The sequence below is a fragment of the Notamacropus eugenii genome, chromosome 5 (genome assembly GCF_028372415.1).
Source record: "Notamacropus eugenii isolate mMacEug1 chromosome 5, mMacEug1.pri_v2, whole genome shotgun sequence".
Lineage (NCBI taxonomy): Eukaryota > Metazoa > Chordata > Mammalia > Diprotodontia > Macropodidae > Notamacropus > Notamacropus eugenii.
The window spans coordinates 15,123,313-15,137,737 of NC_092876.1; the positions used below are offsets into that span (position 1 = coordinate 15,123,313).

Here is a 14,425-nt window from a genome sequence, read left to right on the forward strand (position 1 = left end):
AAACAATGCAACTTTCCATTATTATTTCCATATGAAGAAAGACACTATCTGTATCCAGAGAAAGAACTCATAAAAGGAGTACGTAAAGAATGATTTTATGTGTGTGTATACATATATGCATATTTCTGTCTTATAGTAACCATTTTGGGGTGGGGGGGAGATAAAAGGAAAAAAATTAACATAATAACTTTATTATATATTTAAAAGGAAAAATAAGTTATACATGATACATTTGCAGTTTTATGTGCAATCGTATTTTATTATACTGTTATAGAAATGCCCATTCCGTTCTATAAATTAAAAATAAAATAAATATGACATAAAAAAGAAAATAAAGAATATTTTGAAATGCCAAGGAATAAAAATTTGGGTAACAAAAGACCTAGAAGCTTCAACGAGAGTAGATTTATAGATAAATTACTCAAAAAATGTCTAACCTTAGAACTCAGAATTACTTTGTAAAGCTGAGTATATTCCTATAAAGGAAAGGGTGTGTATTGGTGGGACTTTAATGGAATAGGGCAAACACATACACACAAGCACACACATACTCAAAAAAAATCAATAACATCATTTGAATTGCAACTCAAGAGTGAAGAGAAACCTGAATATTACTTGAGTAATTGGAAGAGGCTTGATGATGATTATAGAGTGCTAATATTTCATGATTATCATACTGGAAAAAATGGCCCCTTGTGATTTTTCTTGGTTTTCTTTCTCAGGCTGTGGTTTGACACATTTTCTTGATCATTGTGCAGGAGGTTTAGGGGGAACTGAGGCAAAGTTGCTAGTCTACCGTCTGTTATATTAAAACAGGAAGGAAAGAAGGAAGTGCCACTTCAGCAGCTTAATGAATTCAAATAAATAAGAAATCACAGGATTTAGATGTATATTATTTTAATGGTTTTAAGAGGCATAAGGGAAGGGAAGGGTAGAAGGAATATATTAGTTCAGGTATGAAGAAGGAAGGGATTGTTATTTCTCATATTTGAAGTGCATGAGGAAAGAGTATTCAAACACAGAAAGAAGTGGGGGAGTACACAGCAAATGAACCTCACTTCCATCTAAAGTGTACAAATAAGGATTAAATACATGCACATAAATAATTTTGCACCAAAACAGAACAAACAATAGAGAAATAAGCAGGGATTGGAGTGGGATGGGAAAAATAATAGGAAGGAGAAAATATATTCATTAGTAAGACTATTTTACTCCTACTGAAGAAGGAATTGAAAGGAGGAAAAGAAAAGATCAAGAACCTATGGGGCTAGTCTAGATTATATTTTAGAGAATGAGGGGATGGCAGCACCAGCAAGAAATGAAAACATAATATTGCACCACAAAAACTGAAAATGAGATGATTTCAGAGAATCTTGGGTAATAAGAACTGATGCAGAGTAAAGGGAATGTAACCAGAAGGACAATTTATGCAAAGAAAATACTGTAAAAGAAAAAAAAAATCACAAGATGTAAGACTTCTGAACAATGTAGCAACCAACCACGCCTTCAGAGAACCTGTGATGAAACATAGTGCTCATGGCTTGACTGAGAGGTAATGGACCCAAAGTACAAAAACATATTTTCATCCTGACCACTATGTGGAAGCATTTTACTTAACTCCCCTTCTTTGTTTCAAGTCTCTCTCTCTCTCTCTCTCTCTCTCTCTCTCTCTCTCTCTCTCTCTCTCTCTCTCTCTCTCTCTCTCTCTCTCTCTCTCTGTCTCTCTCTCTCTCTCTGTCTCTCTCTCTCTCCTTCTCCCTCTTCCTATTTTAAGTGGGGGGTTTGAGCCTGAGTGCCTTGCTATGTTTCCAGGCTTCTTGCACTTTATTTCTTTCCTCTCACTCCATGAGCCAGCCACATTGGTTCATTATTTTTTGTCTTTACACAAAGAGTTTCTTAGCTCCAGACTTTTGTAGTGGCTATCTCACATTCCTGGAATGTTATCCTTTCTCCAACCTGCCTCTTATTTTGTCTGGTTTCCTTTAAAATTCAACACCAATTCCAGTGCAGGAGCCTTTTTCCTAGTTCCCACAAATGTTAGTGACTTCCTCTCTGAGTTCATTACCTCCTTCCTTTCTACTCTATATACACCTTATATGTCTCTCATCTTGATAGACAGATGCAGCTGGTCTGTACAACTCTAGACCAAAATGGATATCTCCAGTAGGCATCATGGCTCTTCAGTGTTAGGAATCTGATGAAATGTACTAGTGGACTGATACAATGGGGTCAAGAGAAGGGAGAGAATTTCCTTTTGAGAAGTACCCAAACTCTCAGTCTAAGGAGACAGTGCCATAGACTGTGGGCTCTGTGGAATTTTCCTTGGGGTCTTCTTGCCTCTTATTCAAGGGTCTTATGTTCAGATGAGCATAGGTCACTCCTTAGGGGTCTTCAGCCATGGGAACCTGAAGGAGAAATACAAGGGTGAGGGAACAGTGAATGATACTGGAACAGGAGTTCCTAATATTTTCATGTCTCATGAAAGCTTCAGCAGCCTGTCTGGTGAAACCCATGGATGTCTTCTCAATTTCATGTCTTCAGTTAGATGAAATGAACTCCATAAGATTATCAAGGAAAGGAAATAATATTTCAATATAATTTGAAAATACAGTTTTTGAAATTTTTTTTTAAAAGACCTCAAAAAAGTTCAGGGATCCAGAACAGATAACCCCTGCCTTGGGAGAGGAGAAGAATTAATAAATAAGTCACTTAGAAGTGGTCCAACACTATGCCCATAGTTTGTGGTTCCTCCTCCAGGTAGAGGACAGGACAGAAATAACTCACCGATGGTTCCCTTGGTGTGCCTCTCGCCATTTCTGTATCTGAGGTAGAGGAAAGATTCTATCATTCCCCAGCTCCCAAGACCATTACCTCCAACCTGTTAAATATCTCAGATATCTAAGGGCATGATGCCTTTCCCTGGTCCCTTCCCAATAACATAACTTACATACTGACTCATCTGTGGGGGTCTCTAGGTGATGGGGCAGACAGGCACCCTGAGGAAGACAAGAGCAGCAGAAGACTCTGTAGGGAGACGGGGAGGAAATAGCACCAGAGGATATACGTCAGTCTGGCAGCTTGCCTGAGTATTTTATCCCCAACAGGAGCTCTATTCAGTGCAAAGAAGCCAGAGTTACATCAGATGGAAGAAATAACTGATTATTACTGTAGGAGCTGAGTCTTACCTCCTAAGGCTTTCTCTATGCAAGGACCCTGATGAGGGAAACATGGGAAAGAATATAGCATCAGGGAAGTGTCAGAAGGGGACAATGCAGTAAAAGAGGCTCCACCCTCTCCCCTCTTCATCCTCACTCACCTATAGGGGTGAATTGAAGGCCGAGAAATGCCAGCAGGAGAAGGCAGATAAGGAGGAAGGAGACACAGCTGAGGGCTATGAGGAGAATGTTACTGGGCACTGAAACAGGAGTTGGGGAGAGAGAAGACTCCTCATCATTCATTCTCTTGAGAGGACTTCCATCTTTTACCTGTAATTATCCCTGAATTTTCCCTCCACCCATCACTCACAGTGTCCCCTAGTTTGGCACAAATCCTGCTCAGAGAAGACTCATCCTTTAGAATTAGGATGAGAAATCCTCCCACCAGGATGGAGATAGGTGAGGTATAGGGAAGGATAGGAAGAAAGTTATATCTCAGCTCACAGCCTTGGTCCCTATGGGCTGGAATTGAGAAGAGTGTCAAAGTCTCCATTGTCTCATCCTGTGTCTCTTGCCAAGAGCCAAGGTCTTGGTTTCATCTCCTTGTAGGGGCTCAGGGACAGAGTGATTATCAGCACCTCCAGTAATTATTGTGGGTTTCTTCCTCTCACCTGTCACTCTAATTTCCAGAGGGTCACTTTGTTGTGTCCTGAGGTTTCCACTGGTGCCAGGCTGATAGCTGCAGCTGTAATTGCCAGAGTCCTTGGGGGTCACATGTGTCAAAAGGAACTGGGCCTCATCTTGAATGGTATTCATGATTCCCTCCTTGTAGAGAATAAACCTAGAACTCCATCGAGGCCCCTGACATAGGAGCATCACATTGGACCCTGAAGCAACCTCCTGTCCTGGCCAGACTGAGAGGGAAGGCTTGAGGAGTGCATCTGGAAAACCAAGCAGAGGCCAGAGACCATCAAGGATCCACCCTTCAGTGGGGTGGGAGAGGCAGAGATAGAAAGGCCCTGAAGATCCTCTGGTCTTCAGCTACAGCTTTTATTGACTGTTTGCTTATTCTTTTGGCAAAGTCTCCTTCCCTTGAGAGAGATTTTTGCCACCAAAATTCGAATATTTTCTGAGTTTACTAACACAAGGAGGCTGTTCCTCTCTTACTCCTTATACCTTGAGTTTGGAGTAGCTCTTGAGCTGGTCTATGCTTCCACCTGTGCCTTCTAAATACATAGGGGTGGACTCCACAGGCTATATGGCATGGTACTAAAAAGAGACCCAAACTATATGTCCGTCCTAGGCTGTCTATTAATACTGACTCTCAATGTTCTACTTCATACCTTAAGGCACTGGACACACCCTCACCTGTCACCCAGATCTCGAGGACCTCACTGGGCTTAGACACCACATATGGAGCCATCTTCCTATGATAGAAACAGCTGTAGTTGCCAGAATCCTGCTCCCTCACAGAAAGGAGAAGAAAGTCAGCCGAGGTCCCAGTTGGGCTCTGCCTCTGCAAGGGCTGAGAGGTTCCCATCTTCAGCAGAGTGAATGTCAGGCCACTGAGGAATTTCTGAGGGGGCTGTCGACACTGGAGAGTCACATGAATCCCAGGCTCCACCACAAGGGCTGGGAGGGCTGAGAGAGAAGGCTTGGGAGAGATCCTGTGAGAGGAAGAATAGGAGGCTGGGAGTCAGGATAGTGGAGTCAAGTCCCTGCTCTGCCTCGGAGTCCGTTTGTGATCATGGTCCATTCACTAGAACTGTCTAAACCTCACTTATCTCCTCTGCAAATGAGGAGGATAAACCACAAGATCTCTCAACCCTTTCCTACAGCAGCAACTCAGGAATCTAAGGAGAATTTCACATTTGAAGAGCTCATCCAAATTAAGGTCTCCTGCATCTGATGATTCTTGGAAGAGAAGATCATACCCCTATCTCGGCTATCCCAGACAGGCCTGGGGCTCAACCTAAAAGCAGGTCTAGAATCATGGTCCAAGAGAGAGAAGGCTCAGTCACTCATTTGTTGTGGGTCTCACTTTGTTCTTTCCTAATGGGAGGGTTTGACTTCTTTAAAATGAGCTAGAAAAGAAAATGACAAACCATTCCTCGAGTGTCTCTGCCAAGAAAATCCCAATGGTGCTACAGGGAGTCGGGAAAATCCACACCGAAACAAAAATGTGAGAGTTTGGTCTCAAGAATCTCCAAGGTCCATTTCAGCTCTGTGTCTCTGTGACTCTTCTAACTCCCACCACTGAGTCCCCACCATTACCTTTCTCCCCTAGATTCTAGATGTCAATAGAAATACCTCATGTCTTCCAAGTCCCCAGACTCCTGCCAGACCTCAAAGCAGAGCTGACTGGGTAGACACCAGGCCTTCATGCACATCTTGACAAAAACAGAGTGATCATTCTTAGTTATTCTGGGGCCCACACTCACCCCTCACCTGTAACCACCAACTCCAGGTAATCACTGTGTATTGATGCTCTAGCAGATGCTATATTTTCCCTGTAAGTACAGCTGTAGCTTCCAGCATCCTTGGGTCTCACACATGGAAGGATGAAATTAGTCCAGAGACCTCCTGAGATTTGCTGTTGTAAGTGCTCATGGGTTCCAAGCTTCCACAGAGTGAAATTCACCTCTCCAAGGGAAGACAGCTTGGGCCTTGAGCACCAGAGAGAGATGTTGGCTCCTGGGGACACCACAATGCCAGGTTGGGCCCACAGAGTGGGCTTAGGGAGTTGTCCTGTGAGGAAAGGGGAAACAAAGGTCAAAGGGAGATGTCAATTCTGGGACTCCTCCTCTAATTGCTTAATGAGAGGGGCAACAGCAATCCTGCCTCTATTCTCATTTTCTGTCAGGGCTTGCCCTCCTCTCCTGGGGCTCAAGGCTGAGTTCATGCAGAACAGGAGAGGGTCCCAGGGTCTCCTCCAGCCTCCCCCCAAACCACGCCTTCAAAATTTCTAGAATTTTATATATTCCCCATCACTCTATGGGCCCATGTGTAAGGGATGGAATCAAGAGTTGTGGGTTCCCATTTCTAGTTACCTAGCACAGTCAGCTCCAGGGTATTGCTGGGATGGGACCCCCTGTAGGGGGCTTTCTTCCTGTAGTAAATACAGCTGTAGTTCCCAGTGTCCTCAGGTCTCACAGATGGAAGTGAAAAACCAACCTTGTTCTAGGCAGCACTCTGTTGCTGCAAGGGCTCCAGGCTCTTTGCCTCCAGCAGGGCAAAACTGTAGTTCTGAAAGGATGTCTGTGGTAACATGTCACAGCTGATGGTTGCTGTTGCTCCTGTGTGTAATGGAGAGCCATGCAAGACTGAAATGTAGGGTTTGGGGAAGGCTCCTATGAAAGGAGAAAGAAAGTTAGGGACCTGCTCTCTCCCTGCAAGTCTCCTCAAATCATTTGCTGAAACAGAACCAAGAAGAGGGAGGTAGGTCTGCTCATGACTGGGTAACTGGGCTCCTGGGTCTCCCTCAGAAAGATTTCTGGGCCCAGAAAACCTGTGAATATACAGAGAGATGGGAGAAGAAAGGACATGGGCAGACTAGGTTTCCTCCCCCCATTTGTCTCTCTTCTCACCTTCTCCAAGGGTCCCAGCTCAGTCCTCCGACCTGGGACTACTGCACTGAAACATGATCCTGAGGCACCAGCCCTGGCAAATTCTGATCTTTCTGTTAAGCTCTGAGATTTGCAAAGTTCTGTCCTCCCAATAACCCCATGTGTGGGGAGGTTAGAGTGATATGCTGATTTGCTCCAGGGCCCTACCCATATGGTGCCAGATCTCTGTCCTGTCACCTATGTCCACCCCTAGGTGAAGCCAAAGCTGGGCTAGCAGAAAAGTGAGGGAGCTCCCTCTGGGTAGCTTTGTTAGTAACTTGCTTCAGTCTAGTTCTGCTGCCCTCAGTCTTTACCTATACAGCAGGTGCCTCCTGCTCATTGATGGTTTAGGGAAGACTCCACCTCTGCTGCCCCAGGGACCTAATAGTCTCAGGAATCACAAGAGTTGAACTCAAATGACCTTACTAGGTAATCCAGTTCATGAGTTTCATGTCATGGAAGAGGGAACTGAGGTCAAGGACTTGCCCACAGTCACCCAGGAAGGACATGGTGGAGTAGGCATCTGTTTTTATACCACAAGCTCTGAATTTCAGGCTCCTTCTCCCTGCGGCAGACAGCCTTTTATATGTGGTCAGATGGACAGCAACCTGGGTGGTGGAAAGGGCAGCAGTACTAGAGCAGGAGCACAAGAGAGGTACAGGTACCATCCTAGGAAGACCAAGAGCCCAGATTTTGACACTTGATACAATCAGAGATAGAATTCTGGAGCAGCCAGGATCTGACCTAGACTTTAAGAATGTGGAGGATATGATGGATCGTAGGCAGGAGAAACTTTGTGAGCAAAGGCAGAGTGTTGGGGTGCGGAGAGGTGATTGAATCATATGCCAATGACAGAAACAACTGGACGTGTTGCCATCTGCTTCTTCAAGGACAGGAAAATCAATCTGAGTAGTTTGTTGAGCAAAGGGAGCATCAGAAGGGTTCACCTCTTCTCCCAAATTCTGTGTGTCTTCAGAGAGAGGAGCAGCCCAGATTTCTTCGCTGGGTCATCAGTTCTAGAAAAATCTATGGATTTGGTGGTGAGTGTTATGGGTTCTAATCTAGTCCATGACAGTAATGGACTAAATGACTTCAAGTCACTTTACCTCCTCTCCAAGCCTCAGTTTTCCCATTTTTAAAAAGAAAATTGTGGTACATGTGGCCTCCTCACAGGCTTACTTAGGGAAAAGATTTTACAACCCTATCTTTCCTCCTAAAATTTGAGCTGGTGAACCAGGAGTTCCTTGAAAATGGGGAGGTGGGGTTGGTAAGGGAAAGTAGATAGTCAAGCCTGAGGGTTTGTCCCTCATGTGGGTGACTCCCAAGAGAGGGGTCTGAACTCATTTTTCAGGACTGGTCTCCTTCCACCAGGGATGGTTGTAGACCTTCAACCCCTCACCTGTCACGACCAAGTCCAGGGCATCACTGAACTCTGACAACAAGGGTCCCTGCCCAGAGTGGCAGCTGTAGCTTCTTGCATCCTTCCAGTCATCCACATTCCTGAGCAAAAAATCGGCCTGTTGCCAGGAGGCATTTTGCTCCTCCCTGGGCTCTCCATCCTTCCAGAGCTGGAATCGGTCACTCCCCAGGTGACCCTGGCACCGTAGGGTCACGTCTGCTCCCTTGGAGACCACAGAACTGGAGATGGCCCAGAGAGTAGGCCTAGGAGGGGGGCCTGAGAAGGAAAAAGAGTCCTGGGTTCCAAGGATTCCTCTCATTTCACTTTTTTTTTCAGCTCTGAATCTTGAATCCCCACCCCAACTCATTCCATCCATTCATCCAAATGTCTTGTTTCCCTCACTGATTACAAGGAGAATGGCTATTGGGAATGAATTAGGACAAAGAAAAAGAGGCAGGCAAGAGTGCTGGGGACAGCTTACCCATCTGTGCCCTCACTGCCCAGTCCAGACACAGTCCTGTAAGAGAAGCTCACTTTAGAGATGCCTGTCCTACAGCCCACACTGACCCATTCCCAGCTCTCACCAAAGTCCATGAAACTCTAATTCTGTTTTGGTCAGAATATGAAAAAAAGAATCTTTTGAGCAGATTCTGGGCTTCTGCTCTGTTCCAAATGGTTCTGTCTCCTCTTTAGGCTCCTCCCTGTCCTTCTGTGTCAGGAACCAAGTCCTTGTCACAACATTGCTCCCTCCCCATGCCAGACCCTGGATACTCACCAATGTAGACCAGGGAAGTGACTGTGGGTCCCATGCTGGGTCTTCAGCTCTGTCCTGGGCTGCCTAGCCTCAACGGTGCAGAGGGGAAAAGGTAGATGGACTTGAGTCTGGCCGAGGATGTGGTGGCCAGTTCTGCTGCCTTAAACCCCTAATCTCAGGTCCCACAATTTCTGTTACTATGCTTATGAATGAGGGATCATGGTGCTTCAAGACTTAGATCTGAGGAGAGGGGTGGAGCCAGGATGGCAGAGTATAAGCAGTCACTTTCTAGAGCTGTCCCCTGAAGTTCAATCCAATACCTGTAAAAAAATGTCTCTAAAGAAATTCTGGAGACTCAGAATTCACAGAATGACTGAGTGAAGCAAATCTCTAGCCCAAGATGGCCTGGAAGGTAGACAAGAAGGATCCATTGTACCCCACTGGGAGCAGAGCCCAATCCAACACCACCTGCACACATGACACAGACAGGACCTAAGCAGATCTCGGGGGGGAATTGAATCACTGCCACCTGTGAGAGTTTTCAGACTTTGTGACCCCAAAACACTGAGGAGAAATTGAAAGATCGGGAGAAAATATCTATGCAATCTATGTGAGAGAGTAGAGTGGTCAGGGCCCAGACCCAGGACAGCAGCAGGTGTGGAGGAGCAGGGGCAGCATTGTCAAGGAAAGCTACAATCAATATTTCTGGAGGTCTAGGCATACATATTTAGGGGAATTGAGCCACTGACAGTACACCCTAGCCCCCACTCGAAGCAGAGAACTACCTTAAGAAAGAGATCAAAACTCAAGTAAATGGCTGGAAAAATGAGCAAAAACCAAAAAAAAAAAAAAAAAAAGAGTCAGACTATAGAATCTTACTTTGGTGACAAGAAAGACTAAAATATACAAACAGACCACAATAAAGTCAAAGCTCCTCCATTCAATGCCTCCAAGAAAAATATGCATTTGTCTCAGGCCATGGAAGAGCTCAAAAAGGATTTTGAAAATCAAGTAAGACAAGTAGAGCAAAAATTGGGAAGATAAATGAGAGCGATGCAAGAAAATAGTGAATAATGAGGGAACTCTTTCATAAAAGAGACCCAAAAATGCTCAAGAAAATAGCACTTTAAGAAATAGCACTAACCAAAATGGCAAAAGAGATCCAAAACAGAGTTAGAGTTTCATGTACTTTGGTGAGAGTTTGGAATGGGTCAGTGTAGGATGTAGGAGAGGCATTTCTATCCTGAGCTTCTCTTAAAGAACCGTGCCCTAAAAGCAGAATTGTCCACATGGAAAAGGAGGTCCAAAGCCTCACTGAAAAGAATAATTCCTTAAAGATTAGAATAGAGCAGATGGAAGCTAATGACTTTATGAAAAAACAAGAAATTATAAAACAAAAGAAAAGAAGGAAAAAGTAGCAATGTGATATATCCCATTGCAAAAACCACTGACCGAGAAAACAGATCCAGGAGAGACAATTTAAAAATTTTTGGACTACTTGAAAGCCATAATAGTAACAAAAAAGAGCCTAGACCTCATCTTTTAAGAAATCATCAAGGAAAATTGCCCTGATATTGTAAAACCAGAGGGTAAAATAGATATTAAGAGAATCCACCTATTGCATCCTGAAAGAGATCCCAGAAGGAATACTCCCAGTAATATTATAACCGAATGCTGAAGCTTCCAAATGAAGGAGAAAAAACTGCACACAGGCAGAAGGAAACAATTCGAGTATTGTGGAAATACAATTAGGATAAGACAAGATCTAACATCTTCTACATTATGGGATCAGAGGACTTGGAATATATTCTGGAGGTCAGAGGAGCTAGAATTAAAACCAAGAATCACTTACACAGCAAAACTGAGTATAATACATCAGAGGGAAAATGGACATTCAATGAAATAGAGGAATTTCAATCATTCTTGTTGAAAAGTTCAGAGGTGAATAGAAAATCTGACTTTCAAACACAAGAATCAAGAGATGTATAAAATGGTTAACAGGAAAGAAAAATCATAAGGGATTTACTAAAGTTGAACTGTTTACATTCCTAATTGGAAATATAATATTTGTAAGTCTGGAGACTTTCCTCAGTACTAAGGTAGTTGGAGTAATCATATGTAGAGAGACAGAGCACACTAGGTGTGTTGAATAGGTAGGGATGATATGTAAAAAACATAAATTAAGGGAGGAGAAAGGAATATATTTGGAAAAGGAGAAAGAGAGAAATAGAATGGGACAAAATATCTCTCACATAAAAGAAGCAAAAGAAAAAAAACTTTTTTCGTGGAGGGGAAGAAGGAGGAGGTGAGAGAGAAAGAGCAAACCTTAATATCATCAGATTTGGCTTAAGCAGTGAATAACATGCTCACTCAATTTGGCATGAAAATCTCTCTTACCTTACAAGAAAGTAAGGGGATAAGTGGGTCGATGACAGAAGGGGAGGGCAAATGGGAGGAGTGGGTAATTAGAAGTAAACACTTTTAAGAATGGACAGGGTAAAATGAGAGAATAGAATAAATGGGGAAGAGGATACAATGGAGGGAAATATAATTTGTCTTTCACAACATGACATTGTTATGGAAGTGTTTTGTATTGCTACACATGTATAATCTATATTGAATTGCTTGCCTTGTCAGTCAGGATGGACTTGAAGGGAGGAAGGGAGAGAAATTGGAACTCAATGTTTTAAAAAAGAATGCTAAAAGTTGTTTGTACAAGCAACTGGGAAATAAGACATACAAGCAATGAGGTGTAGAAATCTATCTTGCTGTATAAGAAAAGAGAGGATGAGGATAAGAGAACAAAGGGGTATGAGAGAAGGGAGACAAGACTGAGGAAAGGAGTAATCGGAATGCATGATATCTTAGGATGGGCTCAGGGGAGACATGGAGAGAAAATGTTGACCTCAAAATCTTGTGGAAGTGAATGTTCACAACTAAATATAAATTCATTAATTAACTAATAAAAAAAAAAATCTGAGGAGATCAGGGTGTCTTAAGACAAATGTAGCCCAGGCAAGACAAGGGAATCTTTGGGTATCTAACACTGAAGACCAATGAAGGAGACCAGAGACAAAAATACCAGATTTTTCCAGGCAATAACCAGGGGCCCACCGTGAAAGCCTCAACTTGAAAGAACCAAGATTGAACAATATGGCTAAAGGTGCTCATGTCACATCACCTCAAAACTTAGTTCCACACACTCATTGTGTTTGCTCCCTGTTTGGTATTCTTACTGAGTGAGTCATGCTGTGCTCCCTTTTTTATTGGTAATAATAAACAAACAACACAATTCTGACAAACATCATTTAGTACTTTCATGTTCGTTAAGCATCTTACATATATTGTCTCATTTAATCTATACAACCAAGATAGCTGTTGATATTCTTTCCACTTTACAGATGAGGAAACTGAGACAGATAGATGTGAAATATCTTGCACAGGTTCATACGTTAGTAAGAATCTGAGGCAGGATTCAAATTCACATGTTCCTGACTCCAAGTTCAGTGAGAGTGTGAAGCTGAAACCATGTATTTTACGAGTTCAGTGTTTTGGAGAAACATATCAAAAGGATAAAAAAAAGCAAAAAAGAATAAAGTGAACTATTTTGATCTCAATTTAGAGTCTATGAGTTCTTTATGTTAATGCAAACAGCATTTTCCTTTGTGAGTCCCTTGTACTTATATTGAATCATTGTTTTGTATAGAAGAGCTCAATTATTCATAATTGATCATCATGTAATGTTACAGTGTTTTCTCAGTTCTAGTCACCTTTTCATCAGTTTGTACAAGTCTTTCTAGGTTTTTTTGAAATTCTTTGGCTCATAATTTTTATTGTGCAATAGTATTTAATTACATTGATATATCACAAGTTGTGCAGCCATTCCCCAATTTATTGCATGGCCTCAATTCCTTACATTGTGTTAGTGGACATTACTGTTGACTTAAAGTATTTGAAAGGGCACTGGGTGGAGAAAGCACTGAGTTTGGAGAGCTTATAGCCAAATATAAAATTAGGAGCAATAGTTTCAAACTGCAGAAAGGAAGATTTTACCTTGATATGAGAAAATATATACATATCTTTCTTTCTATCTATCTATCTGTCTATCTATCTATCTATCTATCTATCTATCTATCTATCTATCTATCTATCTATCTATCTATCTTCTATCTATTTTTCCCAGTTACATGTACAAAGAAAGTTTAGCATTCATTTTTAAAAGTTTAAAGTCTAAATTCTTTTCCTTCCTCCTTCCTCACCTCACCCTCACTGATAAGCAATTCTACATTTGTAATCATATAAAACACTTCCATAATAATCCTGTTGTGAAACAAAACACAGACAAAAAAATGCAAGAAAAATAATGTTAGAAAGTATGTTTCATTCTGTATTCAGGCACAATCAATTCTTTATCTTGGGATGGATAACACTTTTCATGCTGAGTCTTTCAGATTTATCTTATATTGTATTGCTGAGAATAGCTAAGTCATTTATAGTTGCTTATCTTAAAACAATACTGTTACTTTGTACAAAGTACATTTAAAGGAGTTCATGCAAGTATTTCCAGGTTTTTCTGCCGGCATTCTGCTCATAATTTCTTCTAACAAAATAGTATTCCATCATAAGCACGTATCACAATTTTTCAGCAATTGCCAAATTGATGAACATCCCATCAGTTCCTAATTGTTTGCATGCAGAAAAGATGTACTATAAATATTTTTGTGTGATACAGCTCCTTTTCCTTTTGTTGTTGTTTTAATCTCTTTTGGGACACAGACATAATAGGGATTGAAGGTCAAAGGTATGCATGCCTTTATAATATTTTGTGCATAGTTCTGAATTGTTCTACAAAATATTTGAATCAGTTCATAACTCTGCCAATAGTGCATTACAGTCTCATTTTTCTCATATTCCCCCTCCAACAATTGTTATTGTCCTTCTTTGTCCTATTAGCCAATCTAATATTTATGAGATAGTTTCTCAAAATTGTTTTACTTCATATTTCCCCAATCAAAACTGAGTTTAGAATATTTTATATTGTATAGATAGCTTTGCTTATTTCATCTGAAAGCTGTTCATAACTTTTGACCATTTATCAATTGGGGAATGACTAATTTTTATAAATTTGACTCAGTTTTCCACATTTGAATCGTGCTCCAACTTTTTTTTTTCAGTTGCCATTGAAAGCTATATATCTCTCCATCCTATCCCACCCCTTTTGTTCTGTTTAATCTCTTCTTTCACCCTGTCCCTTCTGAAAAATATTTTGCTTCTGACTGTGGCTTCCCCTATTCTGTCCTCCCTTCTGCCTTCCCGTTACCCCACTGTCTTTATCTCCTTCTCCTTCTAGTTTCGTTTAGAGTAAGAAAGGTTTCTATACACATTTGAGTATGTATATTATTTCTTCTTTGAGCCAGTTCCAATGAGAGTAAGGTTCACTCGGTGCCCCCCTTACTTCCCCCATCTTCCCCTCCACTGTATAAGCTTCATCCTGCCTCTTCTCTGTGGGATA

General features: G+C 41.8%; 1 protein-coding gene across 1 annotated transcript; it reads right to left on the bottom strand.

Moving 5' to 3' along the window:
• Window positions 1-334: 334 nt before the first annotated feature.
• On the bottom strand, window positions 335-9,078 carry LOC140507353 (leukocyte immunoglobulin-like receptor subfamily A member 3). The gene is made up of 12 exons (XM_072615464.1): window positions 8,935-9,078; window positions 8,641-8,676; window positions 8,106-8,435; window positions 6,347-6,505; window positions 5,597-5,903; window positions 4,524-4,822; window positions 3,827-4,096; window positions 3,317-3,415; window positions 3,186-3,213; window positions 2,948-3,024; window positions 2,785-2,822; window positions 335-2,405 (listed from the first exon to the last, which is right to left on the bottom strand). Exons 1-12 carry the CDS (start codon window positions 8,966-8,968, stop codon window positions 2,382-2,384), a joined length of 1,701 nt encoding a protein of 566 aa, XP_072471565.1. The 5' UTR covers window positions 8,969-9,078; the 3' UTR covers window positions 335-2,381.
• Window positions 9,079-14,425: the final 5,347 nt, after the last annotated feature.